Raw genomic sequence first — 13,859 nt, 5'->3', positions numbered from 1 at the left:
ACAGCCGACGTCGGTAATTATTAATTACCGTTATCGAACTGGAGCACGCGCTACCCGCTCGTGACGATCATTCCCAAGAATTGATGGATCTCGACCCTCAATAAGCAAAACAACAAAAATGTCTGATTTCCATGCAGCTGTCAGCACGCATGACAGCCGATCATCTCTCTTCTAAAATCTTTTTCTGTCTCTCTCTCTCTCTCTCTCCCTCCTTAGACACATTATTTGCAATATGAAATTTATTTCCGTTATTTTTTTCTTTGTCTCTTTCGGGTTATTCTTCGAAGTTAATAGCGACCTAATATCGGGTAAATATTATCTACGGGACAGGAAATGTTTTGCACGGACTACGAAATATAATTTCAGGGTGAATTCAGGGAGAGGATAATGGTTTTAGGGAGAAAACAATTTTCGATCTATGCAGATCTTCGAAAGAGAGTTTGCATCTTTTTCTCTTGCTTTCTTGGCGCGTCGCGACTTGTCATCGCTTGTCTTTCTCATCGATATTTCTCTCAACTGAAGGCTGCATGGTAGATCAGGCCTTCTTTTACACTCATAATGTCAACGGTAAAACAATGTGCTCCGTTCAGGTGTTTCTTTCGTTTCTTTTATGCATGATATATTCGCGGAATGACGAGACAACGACGGCGAATTGTATCGTGCGCTTGCGAAATCGGGGTGACTGCTTGTAAATTGTTATTGTCTAATGCTCACATGTTGCCAACAGATTATAATACATTTTTTAATTATAATACATTTGAATCAGAAATAAAAAATGAAAATTTAAACAGATTTTTTTTCTGACTGACAAGATTAACATTTGATCTTTTTGTAATTAATCTCAATTTGATTGTAATTTCGAAAAGTATTCCTTTTATTTCCTTTACCATATTAATTAGTGATATAAATACATGACATAAGCTTTAATAGGTCACAAGATGAGCAGAACAAAAAAATTGGATCGCAATTGACGAACATTCCTCGAAGATCATAATTGTTTTCTTATTAATTAGATTTCTTTGGACTTGCTTTTAAGCCACGAAAGTGGGCCAGCAACGATGCGATTTCTCGCTTCAGCAACGCTCTCGCCCAGTCGAAGCAACAAAGAGAGAGAGAGAGAGAGAGAGAGAGAGAGAGAGATACAGAGGGAACGGAAATACTCATCGGACAAAGGAACGGTATCCTGCCAAGTAATACCGGGTATATTATTGTGTCGCGCCGATGTTTAAGGAGCCCGTTAATTGCATATGCAAAATTGCTGCTAATTAGCATCGCTAAACGCGTCTCTATCGTCACTTTGAACCACGTCGTCAAAATCCGTGAAACTGCGCGACGTTGGAGTGTCCTAATTTCGCGCATTTCCGCAAAATTTATTTTTGGGTTTCATTTCGAATAATTATATATACTTGCACGTTTTTCAGTTAATTCAGCCGCTACAAATGAACACAAAGTATTGTTATTTTATACAAAATGAGCGTGCACTTGCATTTCGAATAATATCATTATTTATGAATTATATCGAGACATCGCGAATATTTCGAAGCGAATCTGGATTTATATTCGACAAATGTAATCCATTTCAACAATTTCGATAACAATTGGAGGATAATCCTTAATTTAATTTTCAATAATCGAATATGTGTCGCATGTATATATATATATATATATATATATATATATATATATTCTATTAAGAACCATTTTCAATCTGACTTTCAATCGTTTTTAATAGGGTTGATTCAAAAATTATTACGTTATAATACTGAATCGATACGATATTATTATAATCTCCTTTATAACTCTCTTAGAGATAATCTTATTGGATTTACGGACAGACTTTCGAGGAGTTTTATTTCCCTCTTGGAATGTTTAATCAAGCGCTTCTGCCACGTTCGTGTGTCGGTATCGAATTCATCTGTAATTATATTTAATTATAAACAAGTGTGTCACCCCGTTCGAGCGCAATCAACCCGCCTTGACATGAAATACGCGACGCGATTGATCCGATTCGGAGATGCGACACGCCACACAGGCCCGCTTCGAGATCGCCGATCACAACCCTTCCAATTTTCAAATAGACACATATAAGAAGTAAATCCACACGCGAATTTACATCTCTTGAAAATCGAAAGAGCACCGGCACGACGATTCCGGTGTGCGGACACCGTGTATGCCGGTCGCGTCGGCAAACGTTTCGACGGAATGTACAGAGGCACGGTGTATGTACATCATGAGGTAAACAAAGGACGGTTAGAGAACCCAAGGTGAGACAGTTGTAACACAAAGCAAAAGGCAATATACTTGGTATTATAAAAAATAGGCTGGATCATGTACCTCTGCGAGCGAGGTCGCGCCGACTATAGCTGACTCTCGTTTCGTTCGGTTCGTTCAGGAGGAGGCGTAACACGATTGGTAGTAGTAGTGGTAGCGGTAGTAGTAGTAGACGATAGCGGTAGTAGTCGATAGTAGCTGACAGTGGTAGATAGCTGAGTCGGTAGTGGTAGTAGTAACGTGTACGTATACGCGGCGCAGGGCGCTGGTTCGGCGATCGGCTTGCTCTAACTTGACGGCAGAGTAAGCAAGACGTACAATTGTTACACATTCAGCATCAGTTGCAAGTAACACTACCCAACAACGCACACCTTGTAGAAGTTGCAATGATAGTAACGGTCAACTATCGAGTATCAAATCGACAAGTCGAGACGGATTTTCGCGTGAATGCCCCTACTCCCAGAGTTCCAGAAGCGATTTTAAACAATCGGGAGAATATACTGAGAATAATAAAAAAATCTGATCGACTTCGTGGACCGATTTTGTCATAAAAGTCACGCCTAGATTTTCGAGCTTTTTGCTTCTAATAATTTAAAGCGTTAATACATCGACATACGTGACGCGTATTTTAGGTAATTGTATTCGTCATTTGTATAACAATTGTGGATTATTTAGTACATTTTAATGCATTACATTTTTATGAAATAATAGAATGTTTTATAATATTTAATTTTTATTAAATATATTCATAAATATTGTGAATTAAAAAATAAATCTACGATACATACAAAAAATCTAGACGTACTGATACCTTTAATTTTGAAATTAGGAAACTACGAAAATTTACAATTTTACTTTCATACTTTGCTTTTATACTTCTACAAAAGGAAAATTCAATTTTGTTGAGTAGTGTAATCTGGGGAAAAATATTACATAGGTGTGTTACTAAAATTGGAGATGTTTCTTCACCTTGATATCGCAGAGAGAAAATTAGAACGATATTTTAGAGCATAAATTTAAAGATTGTCTGAAACCGCGTAAAATTCGACGGAAATTAAAATATTGAAATATTAAATAATACAGTAATAGCAAAAAGAAGTTTACTATTTCAATTTTTTTAAATAAATAATTTTTCACCAAAATTTTAATTTTACTAATGAATTTCTGTTTACATTGTTTTTGTTTTCTATTTTTCTATGTGTCATGTATCATGTAATTTTCATTGTGTTTTCATTACAAATTATTTGCATGTTATATCGTGAGTCTATAATGTCGGTAAATATCATAAAATATTGCACATCACTTCATGATGAAATAAATTGATTGCTTCAATTGATTATTCCCTGTTAATATTACGGTACTTTCATTACTTTTAATAATGTAAATTTTCCTATCCAGAAACATGATAATTTATAATTTTAACGTCAATGTGAAGCAATCTCATTATTTATGAATACCGATCAAGTATGTGCATTCTAAAAAATTTGTAACATAAATTCGTGATAGAATTTTAATAATTTTACATTATAAAAATTATCTAGAGAGATATTTTACATATTCTTTTATTACATATTCAATGAAAAATAATGTTCGAAGAATTTTGAGAAATAAACTATAAATTTGTGCACACGTGAAAAAATAAACACGGAAAAGATTTTACGTTCCTCCATTTTTTTCGTCCATATATGCATCATAAAATATCATTCTAATTCTCCATTCGGCGATATTGATAATTATTAATTCCTTATCTATTTGATTTCTGTTTCTTCATATATCGAGAGATCGCATACAGCAATTGTATCACAGTGGGCCGACAGGGTTACGTAAAAAACACACACGTATCTTTATATTTTACTCTTCCTCGGAACAATGTCAAAAAGTACAAAGCGTCCTTTGTGGACCTTAGCAAGAGGATCGCCAGGACGAAAGGCCCCTCTTTCTTTTTCTTTCGACTCGTCTCGAATCCCGTCCGATTTTGAAATTTACTTTCTCTCTTATAACGCGTCGAAAGACTCAGCCGGCTCTAGTCAGCGCTACTTTTCGAACACCCGATATATTCCGCTCGTGCTATTCGATTGCTTCGACTTGATAAGAAACACTGTGCGCCCCTCTATGAACTCTCTTGGGGATTATCTTGTCTGTTCTTTTTTTTTCTATCTAGGATTCAGGATATAGGATCTCGATTCGGAAGATGCACGAATGCACAGGAAGGAAGATATTGATTTTTTTTTTTTTAATATTAATCTTCCGAGGGATAGTAAAAGGGAGAGTGTTGCGAATGTTTTCTTTTCTTTTCTCTCTTTTTTAAGTCTGTTGGATACTTTTTTCGTCAATCAGCTCCGGTGATTTTTCTGTATGCGACTGGGGGGAGGAGAAGTTTTGTAGGTCAGGTCATGTTATACCGAGTTCCAAAACCACAGAGAGGTATTTGCGTTACGGTTATATATTTAAATAGTCAAGTAAAACTGTTCTTCTTTTTTCATCATTTACTTTCGAAATAGTTTTGCAATTAACGCAAAAATCTCATCATCACTCTAAATGAAATTCTAAAGACATAAAAGTTTAATAATTTTCTTGAAAAAGCCTTTTAATCGGCTGTTATTTTAACATATTATTCAGTCTTATCTTCTGATCTTCTCCGGTAGTTTTGGAATAAAACGCGTGTACCGATCGGCCAAGGGCGAGTCGCGTGGATTCGCTTTGTTGTATTGCTTACCTCGCGAAGCTCTTGAACGCCGCGGATTGCGGATTTATGCAGAGCGGCACTCGCGACGTGTTCAGCTGCTCCGCTATAAATTTGTGCATCTCCTCTGAAACAAACAATGACGTACCAATATGTAAAATGAGTAACAAAGGGACATTGATGCTTACAATTTCCTGTCAAGATAGCACCGTAAATAAAACCATGGTTTATATCCTCATTGCAGTATTAAATGCTCAACTAAATTATCCTTATTCTGATTGATGTTTTGTGTGTGTGTGTGTGTGTGTGTGTGTGTGTGTGTGTGTGTGTCAGTGTTATATTTTTTTAATTTTATTATTACAGCCAATACATGTATGTATTAATTATATTATTATTTAAAAATCCAGAAGAATCGAAAATTCTGAACGTGTTTCCATGTGTCTTCGATGTTTTTCCAAATTCCATGTACTTTTAAATTTCACATCGTGCACAATATTTTTCTATCAATCGTTGTAGACAATTAAATTTACAAATATGGTCAACCTTAATTTTAACATAAACCATATGCCGCAAAAAGAAACTGCATGATAATGTATAATAATTTTTTTGCTTCCTCGTCTCGTCGTTGACGATTATAGCAACGAGAAAAGATACACGAGAACCTCACGATTCTCAGCGACCAGGCGCTGCTAAGATAAACCATGATTTATCGTGACACGCACACATGCAAGCGTATTTATCGCGGTTATTGTTCTCGAATAGCGCAGGCACGTGCCTGAGATACTTACCGTGTACGTCACTACCCATGATACGCGCAATATTCTCGAGATATATTAAGCTTCATTCTACAATTTGTAACAAAAACAAATCTCCAACTGTCAATCGCGCTTCGTACAAAATTTGATGAAAAAAGTGAAAAATCGACATACAAAAAAAAATTGTTTTTTTAAATAGCAGAAAAAATTTTCTAAATCGCACAAAAATCTCAATCTTATCTGTCATTATATAACTAAGTTAAATTTATATTAATTTATATTAATCAATATTTTTTCACAGAAAAATATCCTTAATATTTTTGTTCATGATTATCACAAAATTATTCACGTATTATTGTTGTAATGTAATGTTTTTTTTAATATTTCTATTTTCTTCTGAAAAATTATTTTGAATAAAATGTGCATATTCCAGGAAACACGTATTCGCGTACTTCTTTTTATCTTCGACGGGCAATTTCTCACCTTTCACTTGCTGCACGCTCGTGAGTTTTCGCTCCCAGAGATCGTCAAACGGATGGGCAGCGGAAGGTTCGAAATCCACCCTATATTGTCTCATGCCAGCACTCGTCGTATAGCAGCATGTACACATGCACGAATGATACCGAAGCCGTCCCTCGTCCAGATAAGGATGCGCCAGGGCGTCCACCACAGTGATCCTCTTGTCCTGTATAACAATTGTTGAAAAAGACATATTACATGATAAATATAATATCATACAATCAAATAAATATTACCGATCAAAAAGAAAGAAATTCGAAATAAATGCAACAAAATAAAATGGTGGGTTTATTAGGGATGAGAGTAGAAATCAATTATATATATATAATTAATATTATTATATAATTAATTAACATAAAAAAAATGTGTGTAAAATGTAAAAGTTATAAAAATTAAAATTTAAATCTATTTATTGAATAAAACCGGATGAAATCAAGGTAATTCAAAACATAAAATGTAAAAAACTAATTTACTTTAGTGTGTAGAGGCAAACTTACGGGATCGAAGACTAGCATCTGGCAGAGCAAATGGACGGCCTCGTGCGTCGCCTGGCTGCTAAGATTATACAGGGTTGCGAGCGACGGTGGCTTTTGCGCCCTTCTCAGCATATGAGACTTTGCGCCCTCGCACGCATACCTCATCTCTTCGAGAGTGGGTGAGCCAAGCAGCTCCGTAATTAACTCAAGCTACAATCAAGAGAGAAGACGTTATTACTTCGTCGTTTCCAAGCAACTCTCTCCGCGAGTAACATAAAATATTCGCCATTGTTTCCCGACCGTGGCATCGCTGATGTCACGTCAGGCTTAGTTGAATACAAGATCTTTTTTGAGAAGAGACGTGAGCCGAATTTTTCGGGGTCTCACTCACCTGTTGCACAGGGCTTTGGGCCTGGAAGAGGATCCGTCGACGCAGGAGCTCGCCGAAGATGCAACCGACGCTCCACACGTCCACCGCAGCGGTGTAGTGCCGCGCGCCCATCAGGATTTCCGGCGCGCGATAATACTGTGTCACCACTTCCTGGGTCATGTGGACGTTCTGGTCGGGTTCCGCCACTCGGGCCAAACCGAAATCACAGATCTGGAGAAAGAGAACACCTAGTGCGCTTGGCCGTATGACGTATAAATAGACACGCTAGTTAAATTTAGAATTTCGCTCGTATTCGAGATAAAGCGTTTGAGTCGAATGAAAGGCTCCTTGTCGTCTATATTTTCTTATCGGCGAGCCCAAACAAGGAGGGAATATGATATGGTCAAAATTATTAACACCTAGATTCTAAGATATTCGAATTTTTAGACTCACTTTTAGTACGCAATTGCTGTTTACTAGAAGGTTTCCGGGTTTGATGTCCCTGTGAAGAATTCGGGCCGAGTGAAGGTATTTGAGGCCTGAAAAAATAATGATACGACGTGAATTATAAATCTGTCTTAATTATAATCGCTGTGAAAGTTTCATAATATACCAATTATTTTTTATAACAAACAGAAAATACAGGATATAACAAAAGTTAGATAAAGATTTTATTCAAATTACACTTGGGTAATAACACATTCTTGCAAATTGCGAAAATTATCAGAAAAATTATCAGAATTAAATTTAATTAGTTCACTAATCAACGTTGATAGGAACAAACAACGACAACAACGTCACAAAGGGACCGATGGGAATTAATCACGAGGATGCGAAGCTTTTTATCGATCGTGAAAGTTGACACGAGATCGTCATCGTCTCGCTCATACAAGTCTGCGAAAATGATAGTGATGGAAGAATTTTTCTCGCCAGCGTGACAAGCTGACAAAACATCAGAGATGCCGCTGCTGTGACATGACACGTCGGTCGCGTCAACGTGAACCCAATTTTCGTGTCGATGAAAATTCGCGCCGAGCAAAATGCCGACCGATTTTCTCCCTTGATGAAAATTCGGGGTACTTCGAAACGCTGATTACATCAGGCTTAATCAAAAATCGGTTATTATTTTGTCGAAAATGCCTGCTGATGAAATTCGGGTGGCGCGCAATGCGATGAATAATAACCGAATTTACCCTCCTTTTAATAGAATAATACGGGACATAAAAGTTTCTATGGATCCTTTGCAGTTTGATCCACCCATTGTTATACGACGTGTTTTATATCTACCACCCTTAGAGAAAGTAATGTGATATAACGTAAGAGAAATTATAAGAAAGAAAATTTATTAAATGTCAAAAAATTCAAGGAAAGTCTTATCTTATAATATTTATAAAATTACAATTTTGTACCAAAAACTAATTTTAATTTCACATTATGAAATAAATTTATAAAAATTAAAAAAATGATAAATTATGCTAATTTTCTCGAAACTCTGTTAATCTTTCTTGTAATAAAATTTGGTATAATATTTTAACTTACTTAGTTTATTTATAATATTAATATAAATATATAGCTTATTTTTAGCAATTTACAAATTACCATAAAAGAGGGTGAAGTCGATCGGAGCGTTTTCAAATCGATCACATTGCTCGTTTTATAAATACTCGAGTGACGCACGTGACTCTTTAATTAGTCGCGTCTGATTCAATTAGTCGATATACGAAGTGTTCGAGAAAGTATAGGACTCTCCGATTCATTTCTTAGATTAGTTTGTTCTTTATGGCTACAACATTTACATAACTCATAAGAATTTCGCGAAAGCTCCTTCGTTTCCCTTTTGTTTCCTCGTCTTATTTTAAGAGGGTGATTTCTCTCCCGCACGAGAATAGTGGACGTGAAGAAGTGAGAAATGACACGGTTGAGCAGGGCCGTAACAAAATTCCTTTAGCGTTTTCTAATTTATTCCTGTCAAGAAATTGACTTTACAGTTCGTTTGCGTTAATTCAGAAAATACATTTAAAAAAGGTACGGTGTATATTTTAAGATACGAAAATATTGACAAATTAATTCCGAACATTCCATTACAATTATAATTCGTTCCATTTTTTGATATTCATTGAAATTAAAAATTATCAGAAAATGTCAGTGCATTATAATGTGACAAAATTAAAGGATATTCAAATTATTGAATAAAGTAAAATAAAGTTACAATGAGAGAGCAAAACATTTTATCAAATTTATACTTGTTATTTAAATTTCAATATGTGATAACTTGCATAATTTATTATATGTGCACAAGTTCAAAACGTAGAATTATTCCTAAAATTATATTCAATCACGGCCCTGAATGTGAGTCACATAACGCATTCGACTGTTTCGGCCTCCCGGCAATAAAACTCACTAATATTACCGGGGTTAATCCATCGTCTGAGGGGTTGCTGGCGAGCTCGGGGAGTCCACCTCGTCGTAATTAAAGTCTCCCTCGTCCGGGTTTGCTGTACGGCCGCTCTTATTATCGTATCCATTCGCACGCGATTAACTCGCATCCCGAAAGCTCTCTCGTTGAGCCGGCATCTTCGCGTGCATTTGTTTAAGTAGCGTGAAAAATTCACTTAGCCGCCAAGCTGCACCGCGGTTTAATCGAATGTTAAATTATTACAGATAAATTCACATTTTTCTCTTTTTTCCGAAAAATATATTCCGCGATTAAGAAAAAAATTAGTAGATACAAGTAGGAACAAATACCTAAAGAAACATGTGCAAATGTTGATAAATCAATAAATTTTAGAGGTAATAATGCCTAATATTCTGTAATTCGTCATTTAACGCAAAAAATTATATCTGTTGAATATGAAAAAATTATTAAAAATTAAGGAATTTTGACGAATCTTCAAAGTAGCAAATTTTAAAAATAAATTTTCACTTTCAGTTAAAATATAATTTCTCAAGAATTTTAATCTGCATTCTGAAAATTTCTTACAGTTTCGTCTGAGCTATTTCGTTATTTAAAATATTTAATCTTAAATTTTTTTAATTGCATTAAAAATACAAAAATGTTACAAAAACGAAAGAATTTTTATGGACAAATATGCATTTTTCTCAAGCTCCAACAAAATCTTAATATCATATTCTGAATATTAAATATACTCGAAATCTCGAAATGAAATAGTCGATCATAATAATTTTAATTGTATAAAAAATTTTATATATATATATATATATATAAAACATTCAGTAATGAAAGTTGGTCAACCGCACCGAATTTGCGCATTCAAGATTTGTAATTAATCCCTAATTAATCTATAGAATTCGCTATTGATGTATTATTCGACATAGCATTCTGTTAATTTGCATATGTAACGGTATCAATGTCAATTATTATAAGTCGACTTTGTCGTTATACCGTCGATAAAATCTGACGAGTCGAATAAATCGTAAATTCAGTTATACCGGACAATTAATTAGCCGTGCGCGTGCGGAAACGCCTGCTAATTAAAGTCCATCAGCGGGCCACTTATGAATATCCCAATTATTTAATGTCCTTTATCAACGAAATTAGCCGACTCCGCATACACCTCGCAATCAACGAGATTTCATGCGCGCGTCATTTCGCCATACCGATGCGACTGCAAGCAAGAACGTTATTTCTTCTGATTAATGCAAACGTGACAAAGGAAGCTGCAATTAATGCTGACCAACTGCGAATGACACTTTTGAAATTTTTCCAACGAGGGATTAGTTATTTTCATTTGACTTTATGTAATTGGCCGCGTCTCATCCCTCTTTCTTTCGTTTTCTCTTCTCTTTCGCCGTCTCGTATATATCGAGAGAATTAATTTAATTAAAAGTTGCGCTAATTAATTGAAGAGTAACAAAAAAATGCAAACAATACCAAATTAATCAATGGGGTTCTTTTTAAAAAAGTCAAGTTGATTGATCGACATCCTAATAAAATTTTTTAATTTACACTTTTATTCTTTAAGATATTCCAAAGAGAGAGAGAGAGAGAGAGAGAGAGAGAGAGAGAGAGAGAGAGAGAAATCATTATTTACTAACTGAGAGAGAAACTTTTAAAAGAAACAAAAGAGCAAAAAAAAACTGGTCGCGTAGGTTTATTCTTGTCTAAAGTGTCGGCACTTTTTGCAACTGTTCATGAATTACCGATAAAATTTGTCTTGTCTGTCCATTCATGTCATCCTCCTGGTGGAAGAAGGTTGCCGACAGCCTGGGGAGTCGATAGCCGAAGCGAGACCGACCGAGTCTCCCGAAGAGAGACCTTGACTTTCGTATGTCAGTAATCGCTCGACCTCGCTCGTCGGCCAGATGGGAGAAGAAATAAGGAATCGACCAGCCGACGAGAATGCCGTGATGTCAAGTGCGATGAACTCGACAACGGCAGTCCGTCCAAAGCAAAATCCGATCGTCCAACAATTCTCTCAAATACCCGGAGAGTTCATCATCCATAATTATTCCGGTTTGATTTTTTTACATATAATTGAATAAATCTATCTAAATATATGTTGAGTGCATGAGACAATTTTTTTTCATCCACTTATAATTCCCGTTTCAATAAATAAGTAAAATATAATGGGGACAATTATCACAAATCGTGATATTCTGTTCTGTGTAATTCCGTATATATTTACAAAATAAAATTCCATCGTAAAAACATTAATTTAATATAATTTGAGTGTAATTAAAGTTCTATTTTCACGAATATTCACGATCGAATTCGAGAATATTAACGTCGCGTCGTCCTGCGTCGTCGCACGAATGTGGACCGGCGTCGCCGTCGCGACGCTACTCGCGGTTAATTTTGATACCCGTGTCCCGCGTGCCACGTCATCGGAATCATTGTAAACAAGAAGCCTCGCACAGCACCAACTTATTTTCAGCGAGGCCGATAACCGCGTTTTATATATATATGCGCGCGCAACCACCTGAAATTGGCATAGCGTGCGATCAAATCTCTGTCTATTTATTGACTCGGATCGATTTGTCCTCGTCGAACTATTATATCGTCTCGATATTTGCGTAGGAATATCCTACGCGAGATCCGCGTCGAAATGCTAAGACTAGACCATCCTTCACGAAGAATCGCGAAAGCGAAATCGCTCGGCAAAGAAAAGAAAAACAGTTAGAGAGAGACTCGCGTTAAGAACTTCGAGGCGACAAAGTCATTAATGAGCAGTAATCGGCCAACGTGCGATTAATCACTCCGTCGTGTTAATCCCCGCCGAGTAATTAATCTCGCGGCGGAGAAGATAGAAAAGGATTCGCGTAATGAGTGCCGCAGCACGGAGTTCGCGAAGTGTATGTCTTAAATGTTGAACGGCCCTCGCCCTCGTCGTAACAACATAATACAATACCGCCACCAACACCGCCGTAACGCTACAATATTCGTGATCGTGCGCTGAAATTCCGCTCGTCTCCGTAAAGTTTCTCCGCTCTTTCACCGCGAAACCGCACAAAGCGCGACCAGCTTGTCAGTCCTTCCCAATTTCGGAAGTTCGTCATGCACGTAACAAAGTTACTATCTCTTGAATCGAGAAGAAAATTTAAATGATCAAATATTAAATTTATATTCAAAAATTAGACTTAGAAAATACGCAAGCAGATCGTGTAAAATGACGAAAATGAAAATCTTTCAAGATTGAAAAAAAAAAAAAAATCTTCTCGACGTGTGCGAAAAATCATTGATCAATTTCGTAATTATATCATCCGTTATGCATTACGACTGTTTAGAAAAAAAAAAAGAGATATGATTTCCCTTTACTTTTGCAATTCTTTGTTCTTTTCCCCATGCAATTATGTATTTTTATCTGTTAATAATTGGATAATTTCATTTATCCGGGTAACTGACGTACGTCGCCGTCGTATTACTCCATTTAATGAAAATGTCGTGTAATTTACGACATCGTGGTTTCTATCAAGCACTTCATTAAGGATTCAACTTCGCGCGGCGTGCGTATATATCCACGTCGTTCTCAGAATATTATCCTTGATCGATACACCTGTTGTCGATTAAGTCAATTCCGATCAGACGTTGAATCTAATTAATAACACAGGCGCGCACGTATGCACTTGTGTACGTTACATCACATCGACCTGCGCGCTTCCGGCATGCGTCTCGCCTACGTGCAGCACATTTACCGTCAAATTAGATCGTAGACTGGCATATCAAGAACATTTTACCGACGGTATTATACAAAAAAAACCTGAAAACGTGCATGAAGAGTTACATTTCACATAGGTGAGAAAAAAAAGACGTTGAAGTCTTATCACACGAATATCGCCGGTTCGTATAAGCTTTACATCAGATTAATCTATTTTCTTCTAAGGGATTAGATACTTTTACTTTTTAGTAATATATAGAAAAAATATATAGAAAAATATATAGAATGTTATCAATATACATAAATTATTATAGCATATATCGTCAAAAATTTTGATATTATGTGTAAAAGATCAAACTTTAAAATATTACAATAAATTATGCATAAAAAGGTAAAATCTTTCCTATAAAATGAAGATTTTGAAATCGAACAATGTATTTAAGATGGAACATGATATGAAAATATGAACGAAAAATTTGATCTACGCCATTGCTACACGTGGTTCGCGCACGTGCAACGAAAACGTAAAAGCCAAGAGGACTCGCTCTGGCGAAGTTCCAAGTGATTTAATGTCGGTGCTTGTTAATGTACAATGTAGAAGAATGACAAGTGACTGAAGAGAATGTGAGCTAATATTTGCTCTCGAGAGCGAGACTTTGAATTATTAAC

At 36.0% G+C, this 13,859-nt stretch overlaps 1 protein-coding gene across 1 annotated transcript in view; it reads right to left on the bottom strand.

Moving 5' to 3' along the window:
- nmo (serine/threonine-protein kinase nemo) overlaps window positions 1–13,859 on the bottom strand; it is a gene marked incomplete at its 5' end in the record, with an annotated part of 49,361 nt that overhangs the window by 14,453 nt on the left and 21,049 nt on the right. The window contains 5 exons of the mRNA XM_025219888.2: window positions 4,988–5,081; window positions 6,193–6,394; window positions 6,726–6,914; window positions 7,096–7,305; window positions 7,528–7,613. Of these exons, the coding sequence (XP_025075673.2) occupies window positions 4,988–5,081; window positions 6,193–6,394; window positions 6,726–6,914; window positions 7,096–7,305; window positions 7,528–7,613 (781 nt within the window). The remainder of the gene's footprint in view (window positions 1–4,987; window positions 5,082–6,192; window positions 6,395–6,725; window positions 6,915–7,095; window positions 7,306–7,527; window positions 7,614–13,859) is intronic.

Source organism: Pogonomyrmex barbatus, unplaced genomic scaffold, assembly GCF_055798465.1.
Source record: "Pogonomyrmex barbatus isolate J1 unplaced genomic scaffold, ASM5579846v1 scaffold7, whole genome shotgun sequence".
NCBI classification, from domain to species: Eukaryota; Metazoa; Arthropoda; class Insecta; order Hymenoptera; family Formicidae; genus Pogonomyrmex; species Pogonomyrmex barbatus.
The sequence above is the reverse complement of the archived record's forward strand: the minus strand, read 5'-3'. Positions and strand labels throughout refer to the sequence as shown.